The sequence below is a fragment of the Nanorana parkeri genome, unplaced genomic scaffold, assembly GCF_000935625.1.
Source record: "Nanorana parkeri isolate BGI_ZX_2015 unplaced genomic scaffold, ASM93562v1 scaffold1536, whole genome shotgun sequence".
Classification (NCBI taxonomy): Eukaryota; Metazoa; Chordata; class Amphibia; order Anura; family Dicroglossidae; genus Nanorana; species Nanorana parkeri.
This window is the reverse complement of record NW_017307804.1, coordinates 22,270-44,933: the sequence shown is the minus strand read 5'-3', so window position 1 is coordinate 44,933 and position 22,664 is coordinate 22,270. Positions and strand designations below refer to the sequence as shown.

At 43.6% G+C, this 22,664-nt stretch overlaps 1 protein-coding gene across 1 annotated transcript in view; it reads right to left on the bottom strand.

Moving 5' to 3' along the window:
• The window catches only part of LOC108798684 (zinc finger protein 91-like), a gene marked incomplete at its 5' end in the record, with an annotated part of 47,036 nt that overhangs the window by 2,720 nt on the left and 21,652 nt on the right, over positions 1-22,664 (bottom strand). The window contains 1 exon segment of the mRNA XM_018570457.1: positions 6,686-7,192. Coding sequence (XP_018425959.1) covers positions 6,686-7,192 — 507 coding nt within the window.

Below are 22,664 nucleotides of genomic sequence, written 5' to 3'. Positions count from 1 at the left end.
TTCCTTTCCTGACAATTCTGTAATTCTAGTAACAAACTGAGCTCAGCCTCACCTTAAATACAAGTCACCACAACTCACCAGCATGAGGCGATATTAGATTTGATAATTGGTTTAATTTACCTAACAAAAGGCATGTTTCCAATATAGGACAGTGTGATAATTCTTTGATATCACTCACCATCCCATTCATTAGCATGTAAATACTGGGAGGGATCCTTCCCTTTAGCAGCTCAATAACTTTAGCACCCAATAAAGCAAAACAATGATTTAATTATCATTGGAAATGGCCAACAGATACATTTTGGTCTTTTTAAAAAAAAAACAAATCCCACATTATTTTCTCCGAATACCTTTACATAAAATATTGAATTGTATCAAATAACCAGGGACATGTTGGACTAATTTTTTATACCCAGCTCAGTTGCCCAATGTGATGCTTGTTTGGAGAATTTACAGAAATGATGGACAGTACAGCTTGAGGAGTGGTGATTCACAGATGTGTCTGCCTGTCCACAGACAATGGTGATCACCTGAAATTTGTCAAAATGAACCAGGCTTGAATCTCAGATGCCTTGCACACTCCCTGACAGCTTTCAATTAGCATCTGCTTCATTTAATGAAGTTTCTTTGTCCATAAAGGAGCATATATTTACAAAATTAAGAGAACACCCTGTTTTTGCTGGGAGGTGGTGTCTCTTCTTAATTAAACATATGAAGACAAAAAGCGCCAGAGACAACCACTCCATTGAAGGGTTAACAAATGAAAATGCTACAGGTCGCTGCCCCACTTCAGCTAGGGAGACTGTGATATCTAAAAGAAAACACAAACAAGGGGCGCCTTCCCTAGTGTAGATACATTTTTTTCAAGTAGAGGCAAAAAGTAGGAATTGTATGCCTGAGAGTAGATAGACATGAGCCTTGAAAAGTAGAGGATGTAACTCATACAATAAACCAGGATGAGGCAAGTGAGAGCTGCACAGATGTTCCTGTGTGCCAGCAAGGAATGCCTGCGTTGACACGTTTCTGGGGTCACGCCTCTTTCGTCAGAACCTAACCTCCCCCTCCTCTCCATAGAATAAATTGTAGATGGCAGCCAATCGGACCGACCTCCAATAGTTAGTCAATGCGTGAATCTCCACCTAATGGGGGTGTGAACAGTAAAGGACCTAGACGGTCTTCAATGCTCCCCGCCCGAGGTTCTGATGAAGGGGGCGTGACCCCCGGAAACTCATCAACGCTGGCATTCCTTGCTGGCACACAGGAACAATTCCTATTTTTTGCCTCTATTTGAATAAAATGTATCTACACTAGGGAAGGCGCCCCTTGTTTGTGTTTTCTCTTCTTAATTAGTAAAACGTGAAAAATAGAATTAAGACTATAATAAAGCCTTTCTCTAACCAGGATTCTGTGGAACCTTAGGGTTTCCTCCAGAAATTGATAGGGGTTCCTTGAGTTGTATCTGATTTACCTCTCATCTGAGGGTGCCTACAAAATTCAGGGTCCAACATCACTTGGCAGAGACAGTGGAATGACACCAGTGATCTGTTTAGCTGTGGCATTCTGACCATCACTATAAGGGGGCTTCCCTGGCCATAAGTTTAACCCCCTCCCGTCCGGCGATCGTTGAAAGACGGCCGGACGGGAGTCTCCTGGATGCGGGTGGGCGTCTATAGACGTCCTTTGTGCCCGCGCCCCCTGGCGCGCACAAGCGGGAACCCGCCAGGATTTTAAACAGCCAGCGATGGCTGTTTACATACAAGCGGTCCGGCGTCCGTAAACACACGCGATTGCTTGTATAATGTAAGTGAGGGTGCACCCCCCCTCCTTACCTCTCGTTGCCGTTGCTGTCCCCGCCGCCATCGTCCCCGCGATCCCGGTGTCTATCTGTCCCGGGCGAGGTGGCTCTGCTCACTGAGAATGGAGGGAGTTCAGTCTGCAATCTCCCTCCGCTCTCCTCCGGTCTCTGAATGCAGGAAGCGATGTATATTAAATCACTTTCACATTCCTCTGTCACTCTCCGGTACAGAAACCGGAGAGAAGCTGATGAAGCAGATGTCTGCTTCATCAGCTTCTCTGGGGGTCCCTAGGTGACATTAGGGGTCTTAGAGACCCCTGATGTCTCCATAAAGGGGACCTGTAACTGTAATATTGTTATCACATAGGAGCACCCTATGTGATAACAATAAAGTTAAGTGTAAAAAAAAAAAAGTAAAAAAAAAAATGCTCACAAAATAAATACAAATGTACACACACAAAACAAAACAAAAACCACAAAATGTTTTAAAAATCCCCCACCCCCACATAGATGCACAAAAATGCGTTACATGCGCCTACACGCAAAAACTGTGATTTCTCCAATTATGCTGCACGTGTTACATATCGCCGCGAATGTCGCAATGAGAGCAATAATTGTAGGGCCATCAATCACTGATAACACTAAACTGATGAGCCGTAAAATCTTTTAAAGCGTCGCCTATGGCAAATTTTGGCTATGGTGGTTTTTTTGCGATTTCGCGGGCGCGCGCAATTTTAAAGCTTGACATGTGACCCTGCTTTTTATATTATACCAAAAAAATGGGTAAAAATTATTGTTTTCTAAAATAATAAAGGGAAAACCATTTTTTTTAAATATTCGGTACTTTTTTGTTGTATATAAAAAAAAAACCCCTAGTGGTGATTAAATACCACCAAAAGAAAGCTCTATCTGTCCAAAAAATATGGTATAAAATTAATTTCAGTACAGCGTTGCATGACGGAATAAACGTCAATCAAAGTAACGCAGCGCTGAATACTGAAAAATGGCCTGGCCAGGAAGGGGGTGTAAACACCCCGGTCTGCAAGTGGTTAAGGGGTTATTTTTCCCACTGACTTCCAATGGATTTTAGCAGGGGTTCTCTAAGACCCCAAAACAATTTCAAGAGTTCTTCTGGGGTAAAAAGGTTGAGAAAGGCTTCTATAATGCATTCAATGTGTAATACATGTGACACATTAAAAAAGCATTTCAAAATCTAACACAAGTGTACAATCATAAGAAATATAGATACCTGGAATGGTGTAGTGTAGAGATGTCTCAAAGGCTCCTTGTTCTCCTGGCCTGCCGGTGATTTTTGTAACTGACTGAGCCTTGCCTCTCCTTAAATACATTTAGGCTGGGTTCACACCTGAGCGTATTTTTTATGCTTGTTTTTCAGCTCGGTTTTTTTCGTTCAGTGAAACGTGCGTTTCACTGGCGGTATGTTTTTTTTCGTTTATTTTCTCTACTTACATTTTTTTTTAAAGTATCACTTTTAAACTTCCCGCCGGCTCCGCCCCGTGCGACGCGATTGCTCTCAAGGGACAGAACCCGGAAGTCGGCAGCCGCTGGAAGACAAAGCGGGGATCGCAGAAAAGGTGAGACCTGTATCCCGAGTGTGGCTCGGGGTCCCGCTTTGTTAACCCGGATCCACACTCGGGAATACCAATGGAAACGCGCGGCAAAATGCCCCAAAGAAGCTCCTGTACTTCTCTGGGCGTAGGGTGTTTTGCAGCGCGTTCCTACGTGCTGTAAAATGCCCAGGTGGGAACCATGCCCATAGCAATCATTGGTTTTCCCATGTTGAGCGTTTTACAGCATGTAGGAACGCGCTGTAAAACGCCCAGGTGTGAACCAGACCTTATCCTTCACTCATTAACACAAGGTGGCTTTGGATTTGCTAATGTTGATTTAATCTACATAACAAAAGGCACATTTCCAATATTTGTATTGGTCAATGTGAGTATCCTTTCTTTTCGCCCACCTTCCCAGTCATTAGCATTTAAATACTGGGAGGGGATATAACAGGAAGGAATCACATTTGGAAATGAATTATAATTGGCTAATGAAATACCAAAAACAGATAACATATTGATTTTATTATCAATAGAAATGGTCCACAGATACTTATTGTTACCATAAAAAGTGGTATATAAAATGCATGGTTTCTTATATAACCCTTCACATGTAGGGTGGTCACAAATGAACCAACGTAGTCCCAATTAAAAAGCTTGATATAAAGTTTGAATGAGGATTAGGTTTCAGAAAGGTTATTCAGGGAGTAAATCTATCTTGATGCATATAGGTTGCCAGGGAAAAAAAATGAGCGAATATCTGCCCAATGGGGCCACAGACGGTACTAAAAACTGAGATTCTGATATTTGCAAATATAAAACAAATAAGCAGTGGAGTCACTTCAGTGTATTTCAGATACATATTACAGTAAGATCCCTTAACTTGGGATAGCCATGATCCCTGTGCTGCCTATGTTACCATTTGGTAGAAGGATGTTGAATTTTATAGGTGCATACCTGTGACAACTGTAAATTTGGAGTAAATTTGGCCCATAGATCTAGGACCTTATCTGCCATAGAATGCCATCATCAATGTGGACTCTGCACGTGTGCAGATTGAAATGATAATAAAGAGATGTCACCAGCACACCAGACTCCCTCAAGGATAGTCAATCGTGAATTTATTCAAAACTTATGTCAAATACACAAGCGCTTTCGGGACCACACAGGATCCCTTCATCAGGCATTGCAGTGACATAGCAGTCACTGCTATACCTGATGAAGGGATCCTGTGTGGTCCCGAAAGCGCTTGTGTATTTGACATAAGTTTTAAATAAATTCACGATTGACTATCCTTGAAGGAGTCTGGTGTGCTGGTGACATCTCTTTATTATCTGCAACTGGCGGCGCCATCCGCGGTCATTCAAAGCACCCTTCCCCATATTTGGGATTATCCAGTAAGGAGTGCAACAAACCTTTATCTTCATATCCAGATTGAAATGATGACACATAATACATTGCATATATGCTAAAACAGCTTTGGATAAGAAAACCTTTGGAAATGTTTGTTAAAACTGTATCCTATATAGTAGATAACATAAAGGTTATGTGGTCATGGAGAAATTTGGCAATTTGATTTTTTCATGAATGGATTGATATAATTTACCAGCATACATTGCATATTTGTTAACATAGCCTTGGATAACGAACCTCATCACATGGACGCGTTAAGGCTTGGTTAGCTCCACATGTGATCTATGTCTTTAGATGCTTAGTTTACACTATAAATGATTAAAATGGCAGTGTACATGGAGCTCTACTTTTTTTATTTTGTAATGTTTACCAACAGTTGTATCTAGTGATATATTTTAGGCCCCATTCACACTGAGCGACATGAAAATCGCGTGACTTTGAGCGATATTGCGCGACGAGCGATATTGAGCGACGTGTCGCGCAACTTTTTCCTATTGGGCTGTATGCAATCAGGAGCAATATCGCTCAAAATCGCTCGAAAAAAGGGTCATGTAGGAGCGACAAGCTACCAGCGACGAGTTACAAGCGATATTGAGCGATATTGAGCGATATTGAGCGATATTGAGCGACGAGATGTGAACAGCTCCATTGAAATGTATTGGAGAAGCTACATAGAGCGATATCACGCGCAAATATGAGCGATATCGCTGCAAAAATCGCGCGATAAATCGTTCAGTGTGAACCGGGCCTTAGAGATTAAATTAAAAAAAAAATCAAATTTACAAGTTTATGTAAAAAGATTGCTAATAAAAGTTAAAAAAAAGAACCCTAAAACTATAATACATTCACAATGAAATACATTTGTCAAAGTAAAAAAATAAACATTTAAAGCAAGTACACAAAGTTATTAAGTAGAGATACCTGGAATGATGTAGTATAGAAATGTCGCTATTCTCACATCTAATGCAAGTGTATAGAACTTGCAAAGGCCTGATGATGTCAGCAGGCTTAGGCTTTATTATATAGAGTTTCAATTGTCCATATTAACGTTTTTTTATATTATGCAGAATAGAAAAGCGCTGCGCAAATTGTTTGTGCTATATAAATCCTGTATAATAATAATAATAATAATAGAAGATATGTTTGAACACATATGGGTCTGGAAAAATCTAACACTTCCAGAGTATCCAAGAAATACACTGAGTGGCCAGATTATTATGACCACCTGACGTTTGTAGGCAAATTAGCTATAATTTCGCGCTGAAGTTGCTAGAGGGCCAGACCATTATAAATAGGGAAGCAGGTTTTTTTACCACGAGAGTAGAAGTGATTTGTTTCTGAAGATACGGGTAAACAACGCGATTTAACAGCCTTTGAACGTGGGATGATTGTTGGCGCTCGGAGCCATGGAGCGAGTATCAGCAAAACAGCAGAATTCGTTAAATGTTCAAGAGCAGCTGTTGTTAAAGTGTTTAAAGACTGGACTGTCAGCCGAAAATCTGGGTCTGAACGTGCGAATTGTGGCCGTCAGCGACTAGTCAATGTTAGGGCAGAACGGAGAGTGGCAAGACTGGTACAAGACAACAGAAGGGCAACAGTGCAGTGTCAGATTCCTCGCATCACCTTTCAACATCTCGTGGAGTCACAAGGCGGCCCAACGAAGTCATCTCGTGGAGTCATCTCGTGGCCCAATGAAGTACTGATGGGTGGTCATAATAATCTGGCCACTCAGTGTATAAGAACATAGCGGATCCTCCTGTGTCTAAAATATCAATGTTGTCACTAGACATGTGCGATTTGTTTCGTTCCGAAATAAAATTCGGACGAAATTTTGGAAATCCGGAGATTCAGATGTATCCGAATTCCGAATTACAGCTAAAACGAATGAAAACGAATCCGAATTTACGATCCCCTGTGTGTGTCCTCTGGTGATAAGTAAGAGTGGAACTATGTGAGAAACACTTACCACATTCTGGACATATAAAGGGGTTCTCTCCTGTGTGGATCCTCTTGTGTTGAGTAAGATTATATTTTGCAGAGAAGCATTTGTCACATTCTGAACATTGAAAGGGGTTCTCACCTGTGTGAATCCTCTGGTGTCGAGTAAGATTAGAATTTTCTGAGAAGCTCTTGCCACATTCAGAACATTTAAATGGTTTCTCTCCAGCGTGAACCTTCTTATGTCGAGTAAGATTAGAATTTTCTGAGAAGCTCATGCCACATTCAGAACATTGAAATGGTTTCTCTCCAGTGTGGATCCTCATATGAGGAGTAAGATTAGATCTTTTTGGGAAGCACTTGTCACATTCTGGACATTTAAATGGCTTCTCCCCGGTGTGGATCCTAAGATGAACATTCAATTCTGACTTTTTTGGAAAACTTTTTTGGCACTCATAGCACTCATATGGTTTTTCTACAACTTTAGCCATCTTGTGATAATGAAGATCTGTATTGCTTTTTTCACAGTGGGTGTTGAATGGCCAATTGAGCTAATTAATCGACCTGTATGAAAAATAAATACACATGTTTACACAGAATCTTATTATTAACAACAGGCTGACATCAGATTGTCTTTTGAGATTTTTACATTGTATCACTTCCTCAGTGCCCACAGCATTAGAAGTAATAGATCACGCTGGATACTGCAGATACAATTACTTTAATAAAAATATATATCAAACAAATGCACTTACATAGAAGTGACTAGATCAGGTTATACAGTATCACCAAGAATATCTTCCAATGGAACCTCAGGTCTCACAGGACTGAAGTTGACAAACTCTCACAAAATGTCCGGCAGTAGGAGAGGAGACAAGCCAGTTGGGAAACCAGGCTGTAAAGTCTGGGAGATGTCTTAGCAAAGTAAACCACAAAAGCGTCCCAACCTGGTAAAAAAGAAAGGGGACTAAAAATGTAATCTTGCTAACCAAGTACCTTCATTACACTGACATTTTCCAGGCTGTGCTCCTTCATCAGAGTTACTTATGAATGAGTACGGTCCTTAAGCATGTAAGTGTAGTGGAGGTAATTGGGATGTTTTTGTAGTTTACTTCACTGAGGCTCACTCAGATTTCATGGTGGAGTTTTCCACCTGGCTTGTCACCTGTCCTACTACCGGCCATCTTGTGAAGTGAATAAATTAAAGGTGATTTATTATATGTAGTTTAGAATCTACACGTAAAAACTGTGCTTATATTAACAGACACCCCAAATCTCCCGGACGCTCCGGGATTCTCCCGCTATTAGCGGCTCCTGGCCACACGGGAGAGAAACATTTTCTCCCGGAAAGGTTTACTCTGCTATTTCAGAGTAAACCTTTCCCTGTGATGTTTTTTTTCCCCCTGACATCGAGGCCGCCGGCCACTTGAGTCAGAGAAAACAAAAACGCATAGGAATACATAGCTAGATGGCTATTGGCTATTTCACTTTGCAATAGCCAATAGCAGACTAGCTATGGCACCCACCCACTGCTGCTGTCATTCAGTAGAGGGGGACCTGAGGTTTTCCATCAGGTCTTCTTCTAGTGATTGGCAGCAGCAGAGGGCTGGTGCAATAGCCAGCTTGCTATTGGATATTGCAAATTGAAATAGCCAATAGCCATCTAGCTATGTATTCACATGCTGGTTTTGTTTTTATTCTGACGGCAGCAGCTGTCAGAATACAACAAAAAAAAACAACAAACACCCAGCAGATAGCAAAGAAGCTATCTGCCATCATTTCAGGGGGTGCTCCGCTCCCCCCCCCTGTGCATGGGGGGGCGGGGCAAGGAGCAGCTCCCAGATTGGGATCCCTATATTAACTTCAGTTATCCAAATATGCACAAAGTTAATTCCTACTCACTTTAAATACCCAATAATTTGCAGATGAGATAAATAAAATGAAATGATCTGAGGAAATTCAAATGGTGAATAAAAATGATGTACATTGTACAAGATTGCTAAAAAAGGAAATAAAATACGACTGTGATAAATTTAAGCTGAAATACATCCAGAGCAAGCAAAACCATTTGAACAAGTAACTCAATTGCACCGTCATACAATGTATATATACCTGGAATAGTGTAGTATAGAGATATCTCAGCAGCTCCTCCTCCTGACAATTCTGTAATTCTAGTAACTGACTGAGCTCAGCCACACCTTAAATACAATTCACCACAACTCACCAACATGAGGCGATATTAGATTTACTAATAGGATTCATTTACCGAAAGGTATGTTTCCAATATAGGACAGTGTGATCCTCATTCGCTATTACTCACCATCCCAGTCATTAGCATGTTAATATTGCGATGGACTGTAACAGGAAAGATCGTATTTCCACCTTGTGTATGAAAGTGACACAAAATGTGTTTGAGGAAAAGTATGTGTAAATATAGTGAGGGGAATTTATCAAAACTGGAGCAGACAAAATCTGGAGCAGCTGTGCACGGTGACGGGGCAGTTTCTCTCTTTCATTTTCAAATCTTAACTGAATAAACTGAAGAGAGAAGCTGATTGGTTTCCATGGGCAACTGCTCCAGATTTTGTCTGCTCCAGTTTCGATAAATTCCTCCCAATGTGTATCCAAAGTTTTATGAACAATGTGCTGTACTGTGCTGCTGTGTGCTCAGCTGTCATCTTTACATTCCTCCCCCCCTCCCCCCCAAGGTATCACAGTGACAACTAGCAAAGGAAGAAGGAGGATGAACATTGAAGAAAACTTCAAACAACAGGAACTAGATTGGGGGAAGTCAGCTTGTATCTTCTCTTCCCTCTCAATATCCATCCTGTCACTTTCTGTTTCTGTGTTCTCTCTAACTCTCTCTTGTTCTCACTCTGTGCTCTATCTCTCTCTCTCCTGCCCTGTATGCTTTCTCTCCCACCCTGCACTCTCTCTCCCGCTCTGTGCGCTCTCTCAATCTGCGCTCTCCCGCTCTGCGCTCTCTCTCTCCCACTCTGCACACTCTCTCTCCCGCTCTGCGCTCTCTCTCTACCGCTCTGCGCTCTCTCTCTACCGCTCTATCTCTACTGCTCTGCACTCTCTCCCGCGCTCTCTCCCGCTCTGTGCGCTCTCTCTCCCGCTCTGCACTCTCTTTCTCCCGCTCTGTGCTCTCTCTCTCCCGCTCTGTGCTCTCTCTCTACCGCTCTGCTCTCTCTCTACCGCTCTGCGCTCTCTCTCTACCGCTCTATTTCTACTGCTCTGCACTCTCTCCGCGCTCTCTCTCCCGCTCTGCGCACTCTCTCTCCCGCTCTGCACTCCTTCTCTCCCGCGCTGAACTCTCCCTCCCGCTCTGCGCTCTCTCTCCCGCTCTGCACTCTCTCACTCTGTGCTCTCTCAATTGATATCTCCCGCTCTGCACCCTCTCTCTCCCGCTCTGCGACCTCTCTCTCCCGCTCTGCGCCCTCTCTCTCCCGCTCTGCGCTCTCTCTCTCTTCCGCTCTGCGCTCTCTCTCCCACTATGCATCTCTCTCTGTGCTCTCTCTCCCGCTCTGCGCTCTCTCTCTCCTGCTCTGCATTCTCTCTCCCCTCCTGGGCTCTCTCTCTCCCACCCTGCACTCTCTCTCCAGCTCTGTGCACTCTCTCAATCTGCGCTCTCCCGCTCTGCGCTCTCTCTACCGCTCTGCACGCTCTCTCTCTCTACCGCTCTGCGCTCTCTCTCTACCGCTCTGCGCTCTCTCTCTACCGCTCTGCGCTCTCTCTACCGCTCTGCGCTTTCTCTCTACCGATCTATCTCTACTGCTCTGCACTCTCTCGCTCCCGCGCTCTCTCCCGCTCTGCACGCTCTCTTTCCCGCTCTGCACTCTCTTTCTCCCACTCTGCGCTCTCTCCCGCTCTGCGCTCTCTCTCTCCTGCTCTATCTCTACTGCTCTGCACTCCCTCTCTCCACTCTCTTACTCTACACTCTGCTCTCTCTCACTCTGTGCTCTCTTTGGCTCGCTCCGCTCTCTCTCTTTGGCTCGCTCCACTCTCTCTTTCGCTCCATTCTCTCTTTCGCTCGCCTCGCTCCACTCTCTCTCTTTTGCTCTCTCTGCTTTAGAACTCCAAAAACACGCTCTCTCTGCACACTCTCGTTCTCTGCACGCTCTCTCTCTCTGCGCACTCTCTGTGTGCTCTCTCTCTGCGCTCTGTCTGTGCTCTCTCTCTCTCTGCGCGCGCGCTCTCTTTCTTTGCGTGCGCTCTCTCTGCGCTCTCTCTCTGCACACTCTCTCTGCACGCACTCTCCGCGCTCTCTCTGCACACTCTCTCCCTCTCTCTGCACGCTCTCTCTGGCCATTTGTACAGGTTCGTGCTGCAAACATTTTAAAAATACATGATGTGCACATTGCAAACATTTGTTTTTTTAGAACTTCAAAAACATGCTCTCTCTTTCTGCATGCTCTCTCTCTCTGCGCTCTCTCTCACTCTCTGTGCGCTCTCTCTCTCCCACTCTGCGCTCTCTCTCTACCGCTCTGAGCTCTCTCTCTCTACTGCTCTGAGCTCTCTCTCTACCGCTCTGAGCTCTCTCTCTACCGCTCTGTGCTCTCTCTCTCCCGCGCTACACTCTCTCCCGATCTGCACGCTCTCTCTCTCCCGCTCTGCACGCGCTCTCTCTCCCGCTCTGCACTCTCTTTCTTGCTCTGCACTCTCTCTCTCACTCTACGCTCTCTCTCTCACTCTATGCTCTCTCACTCTACGCTCTGCGCTTTGTCACTCTGTGTGCTCTCTCTCTGCCTGTGCTCTCTCTCTGTGCGCGCACTCTCTTTCTTTGCGTGCGCTCTCTCTGCGCAGTCTCTCTTTGCGCTCTCTCTCGCATTTGTACAGGTTCGTGCTGCAAACATTTTAAAAATACATGATGTGTTCATTGCAAAGATTAGTTTTTTCAGAACTTCAAAAACACGCTCTCTCTCTCTGTGCGCGCTCTCACTCTCTGTGCGCGCGCTCTCACTCTCTGTGCGCGCGCTCTCACTCTCTGTGCGCACACTCTCTTTCTCTGCACGTGCTCCCTCTATCTGCGCCCACGCTCTCTCTCTGCACATACACTCTCTCAGCGCGCACGCTCTCTCTGCGCGCACGCTCTCTCTGCGCGAACGCTCTCTCTCCCTTTCTCTGCGTGCACGATTTCTCTGTGCGCGCTCTCTCTGCACTCTCTCTCTCTACGCTCTCTCTGGAGAAACTGGAGCACCACCTAACAAAACAATCGCTACTTAAAAAGTCCCCATGACCACTTCTTCAAGAAGCGATAGTTAAGCTTCTTGCCCGGAGTTACGAGTCTTCTTTCCTGGAGACTATTTAATCTCATTTATCAACAACATTACACATCATAAATCTGGTGCAAAGTGCATCAAATATATTCCGTGCAAAGTTCAAACACTCGCAATGGCCATGATAAATTCCCCCCAATGTGTATCCAAAGCAGACACTGACCTGTGAGGTAGATCTCATATTAGAAGTCCAGCAATGGGGGATGTTTCCAAACTCCCTCCACAGGACACTGAACTTGTCCAGATGAGGAGCCCCTTGGATGTGTGTTGTAAAATGGAGATGGGAAGTGATGTCATCATAGGGAGACTTGTGTGCTGCTGTCACGGGATTTGAGACACAGGGGGTGTGAGAGATCTGGGATTTCCTGTCTCTCAGGAAGTCTCTCCTCCTTTATAAGTACGAGCGTGTGTTCATTTATATTGTAGCAGGAGAGAGGAATGCGTCCCCCAGATCTCACTTCACACAGAGATCCTCCATCTGATCAGCTGCTGTCTCTCCGCCTTCAGCAGCATTGTATGGAAGTTCCCTGCTGTCACTGTCACCGTCTCCTGCTGCTACGGCTGCCTCTCTACCTCAGCTCCTGGTGTACACAAGCAGCCATGTTTTATAAACAATGTGCTGTACTGTGCTGCTGTGTGCTCAGCTGACATCTTTACAGAGGCCGGCAGGATTCCTCCTCTCCCCCGCGAGGTATCACAGTGACAACTAGCAAAGGGAGAAGGAGGCTGAACATTGAAAACTCCAACCAACAGGAACTAGATTGGGGGAAGTCTGCTTGTATCTGTCTTCTCTTCTCTCCTCTCTCAATATCCATCCTGTCACTTTATGTATCTGTGCTCTCTCTGTATCTCTGTGCGGTCTGTCTCGCTCTGGGCGGTCTCTCTCACTTCGCTCTGTCTCTTGCTCTCTCGCACTGATTTTCCTTTCTCTGTCTGTTGTCTCACACTCTCTCTCTCTCCTTCTTTCTGTATCTGCTCTTTTTTGTTGCCATTACGTTATACACTGAGTGGCCAGATTATTATGACCACCCTATCAGTACTTCGTTGGGCCACGAGATGACTCCACGAGATGACTTCATTGGGCCGCCTCGTGACTCCACGAGATGTAGAAAGGTGATGCGAGGAATCTGACACGGCGCTGTTGCCCTTCTGTTGTCTTGTACCAGTCTTGCCCCTCCCCCGTTCTGCCCTAACATTGACTAGTCGCTGACGGCCACAATTCGCACGTTCAGACCCAGATTTTCGGCTGACAGTCCAGTCTTTAAACACTTTAACAACAGCTGCTCTTGAACATTTAACAAATTCTGCTGTTTTGCTGATACTCGCTCCATGGCTCCGAGCGCCAACAATCATCCCACGTTCAAAGGCTGTTAAATCGCGTTGTTTACCCGTATCTTCAGAATCAAATCACTTCTACTGTCGTGGTAGACAACCTGCTTTCCTATTTATTAGGGATGCAGCGATACCGATATAAGCATCGGTATCGGCCGCGATACCGAGTATTTGCATGGGTACTCGTACTCGTGCAAATGCTCTGATGTCCAAAACGAGTACATGTGTCCGTAAACGTCAGGTGGTCATAATAATCTGACCACTCAGTGTAGATCTTTATTTTTATGTAATGTTTCTTTATAATAACATTCAATAAAACTTCATAGAAGTGTTTCTCCATCTCATGTAGATTTTTGTTTTCTAGAATACTTCTGTGATGTTTGTGTTTCTCATAGATCTGTGCACACTAGGCGTGAACCTGCAATTTACAATTTAATTCCTACAGCAGGAACCTACAATTGCCTGTGATAGGAATCCCAAATCGACCGTTTAGAAGCGTCTGCTGTCACCCACTCAAGTTAATGATTGGATGACAGCGGCTGCTATGAAAGTGGCAATACACCTGTGTATGCGATATGATTACATGTGATTTGTAATACATCATTGTTGCTGGACGCATCTGCGTGCAAATGTGAAAGTGGCATGTATCCTGCGTCCACCTTTGAAAGCAGCAATCCACATGTAACTGTATGTGACACGATTACATGCGGTTTACACTAGATCACTGTAGGTGGATGCATGTATCCTGCATCCACCTATGAAAGCTGCAATCCACATGAAATTGTATGTGACACAATTACATGCAGTTTCCAAAGATCACTGTAGGTGGATGCATGTATCCTGCGTCCACATACGTAAGCAGCAATCCGCATGTAATTGTATGTTACACACTTACATGCGGATGGACTAGATCCATGTTGGTGGACGTATGTATTCTGTATTCGCCTATGAAAGAGGCAATCCACATGTCATGGTATGAGCACAGTGTTCCATCTTACATAGTTACATTGTTCCTAGCTATGCTCATATACATAAAGGCCGTGACACACTGCAGGCGAAGCAGCGCGGAGCGGTGGCGCGCTGCCTTTGCGAGCAGTGTGTCATGTAATTTTCTCCTGGGCACCTCAGCTGGCGAGAGCTCGCGGAGCTGAGCGTGCCGAGATCAACAATTGCAACTTCAGCCAATCGGCTCGCGCGAATAAACCAGCACGTCGGTATGCGACAGCTGGCTGGTTGTTACGGACGAGCCGATTGGCTGAAGGTGCAGTCAATCATCTGACTGCAGTCAGCTCACACACTGCACGCAAAGCTCCGTGCCGGATAGCTTTGCTTCGCTCTGCACGGCTTCGCGTGCAGTGTGTCACGGCCTTAATTCTTGGACGGTCTCGATACCTCACCAACATGGCAATTCTTTTACAACTCTGACACCGATTTTATGTCTTAGTAGTGTTGCTGTTTAGCTAAAAGTGACATTTTCACTGAAAATAACTTATTCCATTCCAGAGCACTCAAAGTCAACAAATGTGATGTTATTAACACTGATATTTGCTAAAAAAGGTTCCAATGAGATCGCAAATAAAAGGGGGGAGAGTGGGCAAACCTGGCGTGACCATTACCCCGAGAATCCAACACCATTGGCCCTTACTTGTACCCTTGGTTCCGTATATAGTGCCAAGATCCAACTCAGCGTCCTGCTTCCCAACCCCATACGTTGCAACAAGAGCAACAAATAACCCTAGGCTGCTCTATCAAATGCTTTCTCTGCATCCATTGATATTCATTGGGTGGGCTGGGATTGCTGCCTCACATATGTCATTACTGCCAGAGTCCGCAATGAATGATCTCTTGCCTCTCTCCCGGTAATAAGTCCAGTTTGTTTGGCAGAGATACAGTGTGGTATCAATGGTAATAAGGACAAACTTGCTGGAATGTGATGTTGTTGAGTTTAGATTAGACATGTGCGCCGGCAAAAACAAATGTGTTTGTTGCGTTTCGGATTTTCCGTTATTTTGTTTTTCGGGATTCGTATCCGAAAGTCAATCTAAGTTCATTTCGTTATATTTTCGTAATAATTACGAATATTCGTTATGATGAAGTTAAAAGGCAAAATGACCTTTTTTCAACATGGGAAATTAGGGCAAAGTCATGATGACTCTGCTCAATCATGTCTCGCCTATCAGATGACGGCAAACTACACAATTGGGCGGAGCTAGCTGTCACCGTTAGCTCCGCCCAATTGTTTATGTTTTGTTGGCATCTGCCAAAATGCCATTATGCAGCGGGATGGGACGGCGGCCGGCGGGTTCTTTTTGTATTATTTCTATTTATTTATTTTTTGTTTTATTTTGTCGTCGTGGACAATGCTGGATGCCGTGATTGACCATGCTGAGTTCCCGGATCTGTACACCTGCTCTGCCCATTATGAGGGGCTCCCACCATCCCTGTGCTGAGTTCACGTGTCTATACACCCGCTATGCCCCTCATAATGAGTGCAGCAGGTGTACAGACCCGTGAACTCAGTACAGGGATGGTGGGAACCCCTCATAATGAGCGCAGCAGGTGTACAGACCTGTGAACTCAGCACAGGGATGGTGGGAGCCCCTCATAATGGGCAGAGCAGGTGTACAGATCCGGGAACTCAGCACAGGGATGGTGGGAACCCCTTATAATGGGCACAGCGGGTGTACAGACCCGGGAACTCAGCACAGGGATGGTGGGAGCTCCTCATAATGGGCACAGCAGGGGTACAGACCCGGGAACTCAGCACAGGGATGGTGGGAGCCCCTCATAATAGGCACAGCAGGTGTACAGACCCAGGAACTCAGCCCAAGATTGGTGGAAATCCCTCATAATGGGCACAGCAGGTGTACAGACCCGGGAATCACAGGGATGGTGGGAGTTTCACCAATTCCAATGGTCACTGTGCTCAAATAACTTCCGCAAAGTCGTCCCGGATAAACTTGCATTATAATTCGGTCCGACTACACCGAGGTTTTCGGTGTGCAGTAGGCCTATGATAACGCACGTATGTCCTGGGCGAACTTTGGTCCATGGAACGAAATAAAACGAATTTCACTGTTGAAAACATCGATTGCAGAGAGCAGCAGATCTTCCGTTGATGTACAGCAAACTTCGTTCCGTTTTGTACAATAGAGAAGATTTTGACCCGGACGAATATACATTTGAAAATTAAAGCTAGAATCTGATTGGTTTTCATGAGCAAATGTTCCAGATTCTGTGTGTTCCAGTTTTGATAAATTTCCCTCATGGTAAGTAGTTATGGGCTGAACAGACACGAGTTTGGTTCGAATTGTAACTTTAGAATATGGAAAAAGTTAGAATTCGAAATCAATGAAAGTCTATGGGGGTAGAACTCAGAAAATCAAGTGTTCCCTTTTTGAAGGCTTACATGCAAGTTATTTGCCATAAAAAGTGTATGGGGATCCGGGTACTGCCCTAGGGCCCAGGAATCAATGATAAAAACACTTTTAAAAAATACTGTTTTCAAAGGCACAGTGATTTCAACATCACATGAAACCATAAAAATGACAAAGTAAATATCATGCCTGGGGGGGTTCCCCTTAAACTGCCTGTAAAGTGGCAAATCTGTACAATGTATAGAACCTGCTGCAGCAACATGCAGTGGAGTCACAAGGTGGTGCGGGGGGTGCAGCCCGCACCCGGGTGACACCATTTAAGGGGTGACACCAAAATGACAGACAGTCATTTTGGTGTCACCACCCTCTGAAAAGTCAGGCGCTCGGTCATGGATCGACCGCACGACTGTATCAAAAGAGAGGAGGGGACCCGTTGGCATTCCTTATCCCACCGGGTGACCTTCCCCTCCTCTCTCTGCCTGCGTCCATCACCAAGATGACTGCCGGCATATATCGAGAAGATTGCAGCGCGTGCGCGATGACGTCTTAGCGGGGTGACACCCGGTAACCGCTCCAGTTGTCACCAAGCCCCGGGATGCCCCTGGCAACATGTGAGGAAATTACATATAGAGAAAAATTAAACAAGCGGGGGTTGCCCACTCCCAAACAATACCAGACCCTTTAGGTCTGGTAAGAAAGTTAGAAGGGACACCATTTTAACAAAAAGAATAAAATGTTGTGGGGTTATCCCTGAAAGTCATACCAGGCCCTTAAGTTTTGTTTGGAATTTAAAGGAGGAACCCCACACCCAAAAATAGGAAAACAAAGACGTGGGGTACCCCAAAAAATTCACAACCAGACCCTTGATCCGAGCACAGGCCTGGCAGGGCTGGGGAAGGGGGACGAGCATTTGTACGTCATCCGACAGGTGATTGTGCAAAGTCATCATTACTTTGCCCAATCATGGCTCTTACAGTGTACTGTGTCGTGATTGGGCAAAGGCTTGCGCCTGACCGGTGGTCAGGTGCAAATGCTTTATCCAATCAGTGCTTCACAAGGCACTGTGCCTTGTGGGGCGCATATAGAGGGCAAACAGCCAGCCGATCGCCCTGATAGTTTATGTGTTTGCAGAACACATGAACTGCCGATGTTCGAGTTTAACTCTTGCCCAACCCAAACATAGAGCACATCCATCACTAATGGGAAGACGTCAGCTTCAAGTGCAAAGTCCCAGTCTGTGGCATTGCCTGAAATACAGATTGTTTATTTCCACTTCTGCAAACAGATATTGGAACCCCCTAATATATACAGTGGGTGCAATTTATTAAAAGTGGAGTAGACAGAATATAGAACAGTTGCCCATGGCAACCAATCAGCTTCTCTCTTCAGTTTGTTCAGTTAAAGTTTGAAAATGAAAGACAGAAGCTGATTGGTTGTCGTGCACAGCTGCTTCCAATTTTGTCTGCTACAGTTTTCATAAATTCCCCTCAGTATGTTTTGTGTTGACATCCACAGAGAAAATCCTCTTCACCTTTACTGAACATTTCTCGCCCTTCTGGTTGTGTGTCAGGACTCTACAGGCAGATCTGTAGTCCTCTATTGCTAGTTGCCATTCTTTTGTACTGAATATAATCATGGATTGAGGTAAAGTTCTTCATAATTATAAAGAGAATGCCCTAAAATCATTACAAACATATCCCTTTAAGAAAAAGTATCGGTAATTGGTATTGGAAAATATCTGCGGGAAAGTACTTGTACTTGGTCTTGAAATAGTGGTATCGGGACATCCCTAGCCTGCACCCTAGTGGACTTAGTGCAATCAAGTTGGGCGCGCCATTGAGAAATGACCTTAGGCCAAGACATAGTACTACACTAACTTTATTTGCTGCTGTTGAAGTAAGATCAAGCAGAATAAGGGAAATTTACAATGTGACGTACGCCCGGCCCAAACCCGCTGTACATCAATCCCACGTCACTATACACAAGTCTGAACCGAGTGTGAGTGTCACAAGGACGTGGCAATAGCACTCTCAGCCTCACCCTGCACAGAGATTTCCCAGCTCGCAGTACTCAATCTCAGGCCACCAGACTGAGAGCGATCGTCACCAGGGGTGGTTAACTCAGCAGTTAGCCCTTTACCCACCAAACGTTCACTGCCACCATGTGTTTTTCTGTAACGGAAACACAGACAGTGCCCAGCAAATCCTGCAACAATTTAAACACTTAAACAATGCCTGTGATACCGCTGTCCTCTCAGACAGGAATATGACAGGATTCACTATACAGTAGCGCTCTTCACAGAGGCAAGGACACCTTAAGTTCATATTTAGAGCATAGAGATAAGCTTAACAATTTAAGATCGTCCTTTAATAAAAGAAACGGTGCAGAAAATATACAGAAAAAGATTTAATAAAAAGAGACAAAATATATATACAACAGAAAAATAAAAGAGAAAAAAAGGAGAATACTTAACAGTCCTGGAATTAGGAGTTCTGACAGAGTTCAATAAGCAAAGGAGAAGTCTTCAGGGCTCTTCTACAAGCACCTTTCATCCGATAATGTCCAAAGAATAAAGGGGAACTCTTCTGCGATGTTAAGACTTCTCAGTTTCTTGATGTTTTCAAAACCAGAGCCCACTCTAGTCGCCTCGACAGAATGTTTTATAAGCCCCTTTTGGAGGGTGTACCGCAGCCGGCCCCTATGGCAGGGCTGGGGAGGGAAAGCAGGAAGGAGGATAAACCTTTATTTTTCTCTATCCCCGCCCAATTCCAAATGATAAAATGTAGCTTATTTTGTAACTCAGGTTTTATGACTTTCGTGTGAATGCGGAGTTGCCTGGGTCACCACCTCTACCGGACCTGCTTGTTAATATTTACTTGTCCACTGTCCACTGGTAATAGATGAGTGCTTGGTGCCATGCCTTTAATTAGGGCCTCCATAAAAGGCTTGGAGAGATATTTGGGACTTTTACTAGGGCTGGGGCAATATAAGATCACAGGCAGCTAGCAGATCTCTGTTCTGTGGAATGTGGAAGGTGATATTTTAGTAAAAATGTTTTTGGGGACATGTTGATGTGTACAAACAAAGGAATTTTTAAATATTGATATACAGAGCAAAGTGTACATTCCCTCATACGTAGTTGCTGTGTGGAGCATCAGAAATGACTCTTAATGATTACAGTGTGTACATTATTAAGGGGCTGTACATTGAAGGATTTGCTTATCTCTCATGATGCCCTTTTGATCCCACATAAAATATCCTTCCAGCGCTGTTCACATTTTCCACTTCTTTTTAATGCAACATGTTGCTCAGACATATAGCGGATTTCCTATGCCTTTTGCATTCAACTGCTTTAGTTGTCCTCCAGAGGCCCTAAAAAAAACCTAGAATGTATTCCCCATTGACTTTCATGGTGTTCGGCTTTGATAGGTTCAGAATGCAGAACATTTTGACCTGTTCAAGGAAAAATCTCCTCACAGAGGGGGACACAGACAGACGAGGCTCCAGTTAAAATGTAGTGAAAATAACTATTTAACACCTCCCGACAACATAGGAATACAGAGCGGGGCTTCCAGATTCCTAATAGGCTTAATCTACCTTGCAAAAATGATGTCTACAATAATCTAATTAAACAGTGTAGCTATCCTTTGTTTTTACTTACCTTCCCAGTCAGTAACATTGTAATACTGGGAGAGAATATACGATGAAGTAGAATATATGATGAAGGAATCTTAATATCATATGCATGAAACTGGCTCAGTGGATACCAACTGCAATTGAAAAAATCCTTTCAGTTTGAAGGAAATAGTCAACAGATACTTTGCAGTATTTCCCAAAGATCACTTGTTTTTTTCTCTGATTTCTGTTGAATAAAATATGCATGGCTTTCTATATGACCAGGTACATGTAGGTTGGCCATGCATGAACCCATTATGTCCTCAATTCATTGTCCCAGTATGAACCACAGATAAGGATTACGTTTTAAAGGTTTATGAGGTAGATACAACTTTACTAAAAATACATAAAGGATGCCATTTCCGACATTTTATAAAGGCTAGTTGCCTGGCTAGTGTGCTGATCCTCTGTCATCAATAAATTCCTAATCACTTACCAGCCACAACTGTGTAGATCAGGATAATCTTTATGTGTGTATTTTTCTAGGCTAGGGATTCAAATTCTTAAATCCAGAGGGTTATCATGGTTATTTCAAGAAGGATAAAGCAGCAATGGCCGCCTCCATGTCTTTTGCAAGAAATAATTTCTTTAGCATGCAGTTCCAAACATTAGATGTACTTATTATCACACATCTGGCTGAAAATCTCTCTGAGCTGGGCGGCTCATACTATCTTCTGCTCATTGAAAGGTATATGGAATATATAGGACCTCATGAGTTCCTATGATATTTCCAAATGTTTCTATGTTACTTTCAAGGTAAACCTGAACAGATTGTGGGACTCCCACTTTAAAATTATTATAATTAAAAGAAAAAAGTCATATTTTCTGCAAAATAAAACTTTTCTGCCATATTCTTACAACAAATGAACCCCTTACAATTGTAAATTTAGGCGAGGTGTGATAAGAGCAACCGGATCATCTACTTCTCTTTCCTTAACCTGAGGGCTCATCAGCACAGATAGTTCATATATCAGAGTTCCTACAAAGTATATATAATACAATTGGGTCCTGTGTGGAAAACATCTTGTATCTCTTTACAAGATAATTTGTTGAATATTTAGTTTATAATTTGTTTGGTCTAATCTTCTGTGGTACTTGAAAGCATCCTGGTGGAAACTGTGATTACTTTTTATGGCAAATTTAAACTTCCAAAGAAACTGAGATCTTCCTGCTAGAAATCCAATTTTAAAATCTCTAATCCATCCTATGGTGGGGAAGGAGTGGAGTGAATATCAGAGTGAAGATCACAGGAGACGCTTTAAAACAGATCTCTAGGGTTTAAAAAAGTGAACCGTTGCAGTGGCGCTGCCCATTGTTTTGGTCTAGAGAGCAGAATAAAGAAGATATACTCATAGGTTCTTCAGTCCTGTGGCGGAGAGCGCTCACCTCTCTCTGGCTCCAGTTGTGGAATGACCCTCGCCATCCTCACAGATAATGCAAGTGAATATAGTTTGCATAGACTTGATGATGTCAGCGGGCTAAGGCTTTGTTATCACAAAGCACACATTAAACATTTTAATTTAAAACATTAAACAATAGTACAAATTGACATTATGTAGTAAATAGGGATAAATATCTAAAAAAAAACGATATTTAATTCTGAAGGGTATTGTTTCTTCTATCTCTCAGGGACTTTGTTGGACAGATATCTGCATATTGTTCTGTGCTTGCACAATTACTTGTCATATTATATAGAATTTCAATTGTCCATATTATTGTTTTTATTTTATATTATGGAGAATACAAGAAATGTTGGAACACACATAGGTCAGGAAAGACCGAACACTCCCAGAGTATCCAAGAAATATGAAAACATAGCGACTCCTCCTGTGTCTAAAATATCACTGTTGTCACAAACAATTTAAAACCTAACTCCTGACAACAGATTTCTTTTGGTTTTAGAATATAGTTGGGGAGAGTTTAAACCTTCTCTCCTAGATGAACAATTCAGTCTTTTATATTAAGCTTAAAAACATGATTTAAGGTTAAACTGAGGAAAATCTAATCATGAATAATTAGCATAGTTACACAGTTTATTTTGCAATCATTTGGCTATTTGTACAAAGTTGATTCAAATGTACAAACTTATTTTATTTTACATATTTGCAATGCAGCCATCTTCTAAGAATGTTTGTGGCAATAAAAAATATTTGTGTGGCTGCAATACTAATCAATTCTATAAGAGTAATTGAAAAGGCATATTAAACCTGTTTTATTTTTGCATGCCTGAGAATGAAAAGCTTTTAATTAATACAACATTAAGACTATGGCTTCTCGGGGG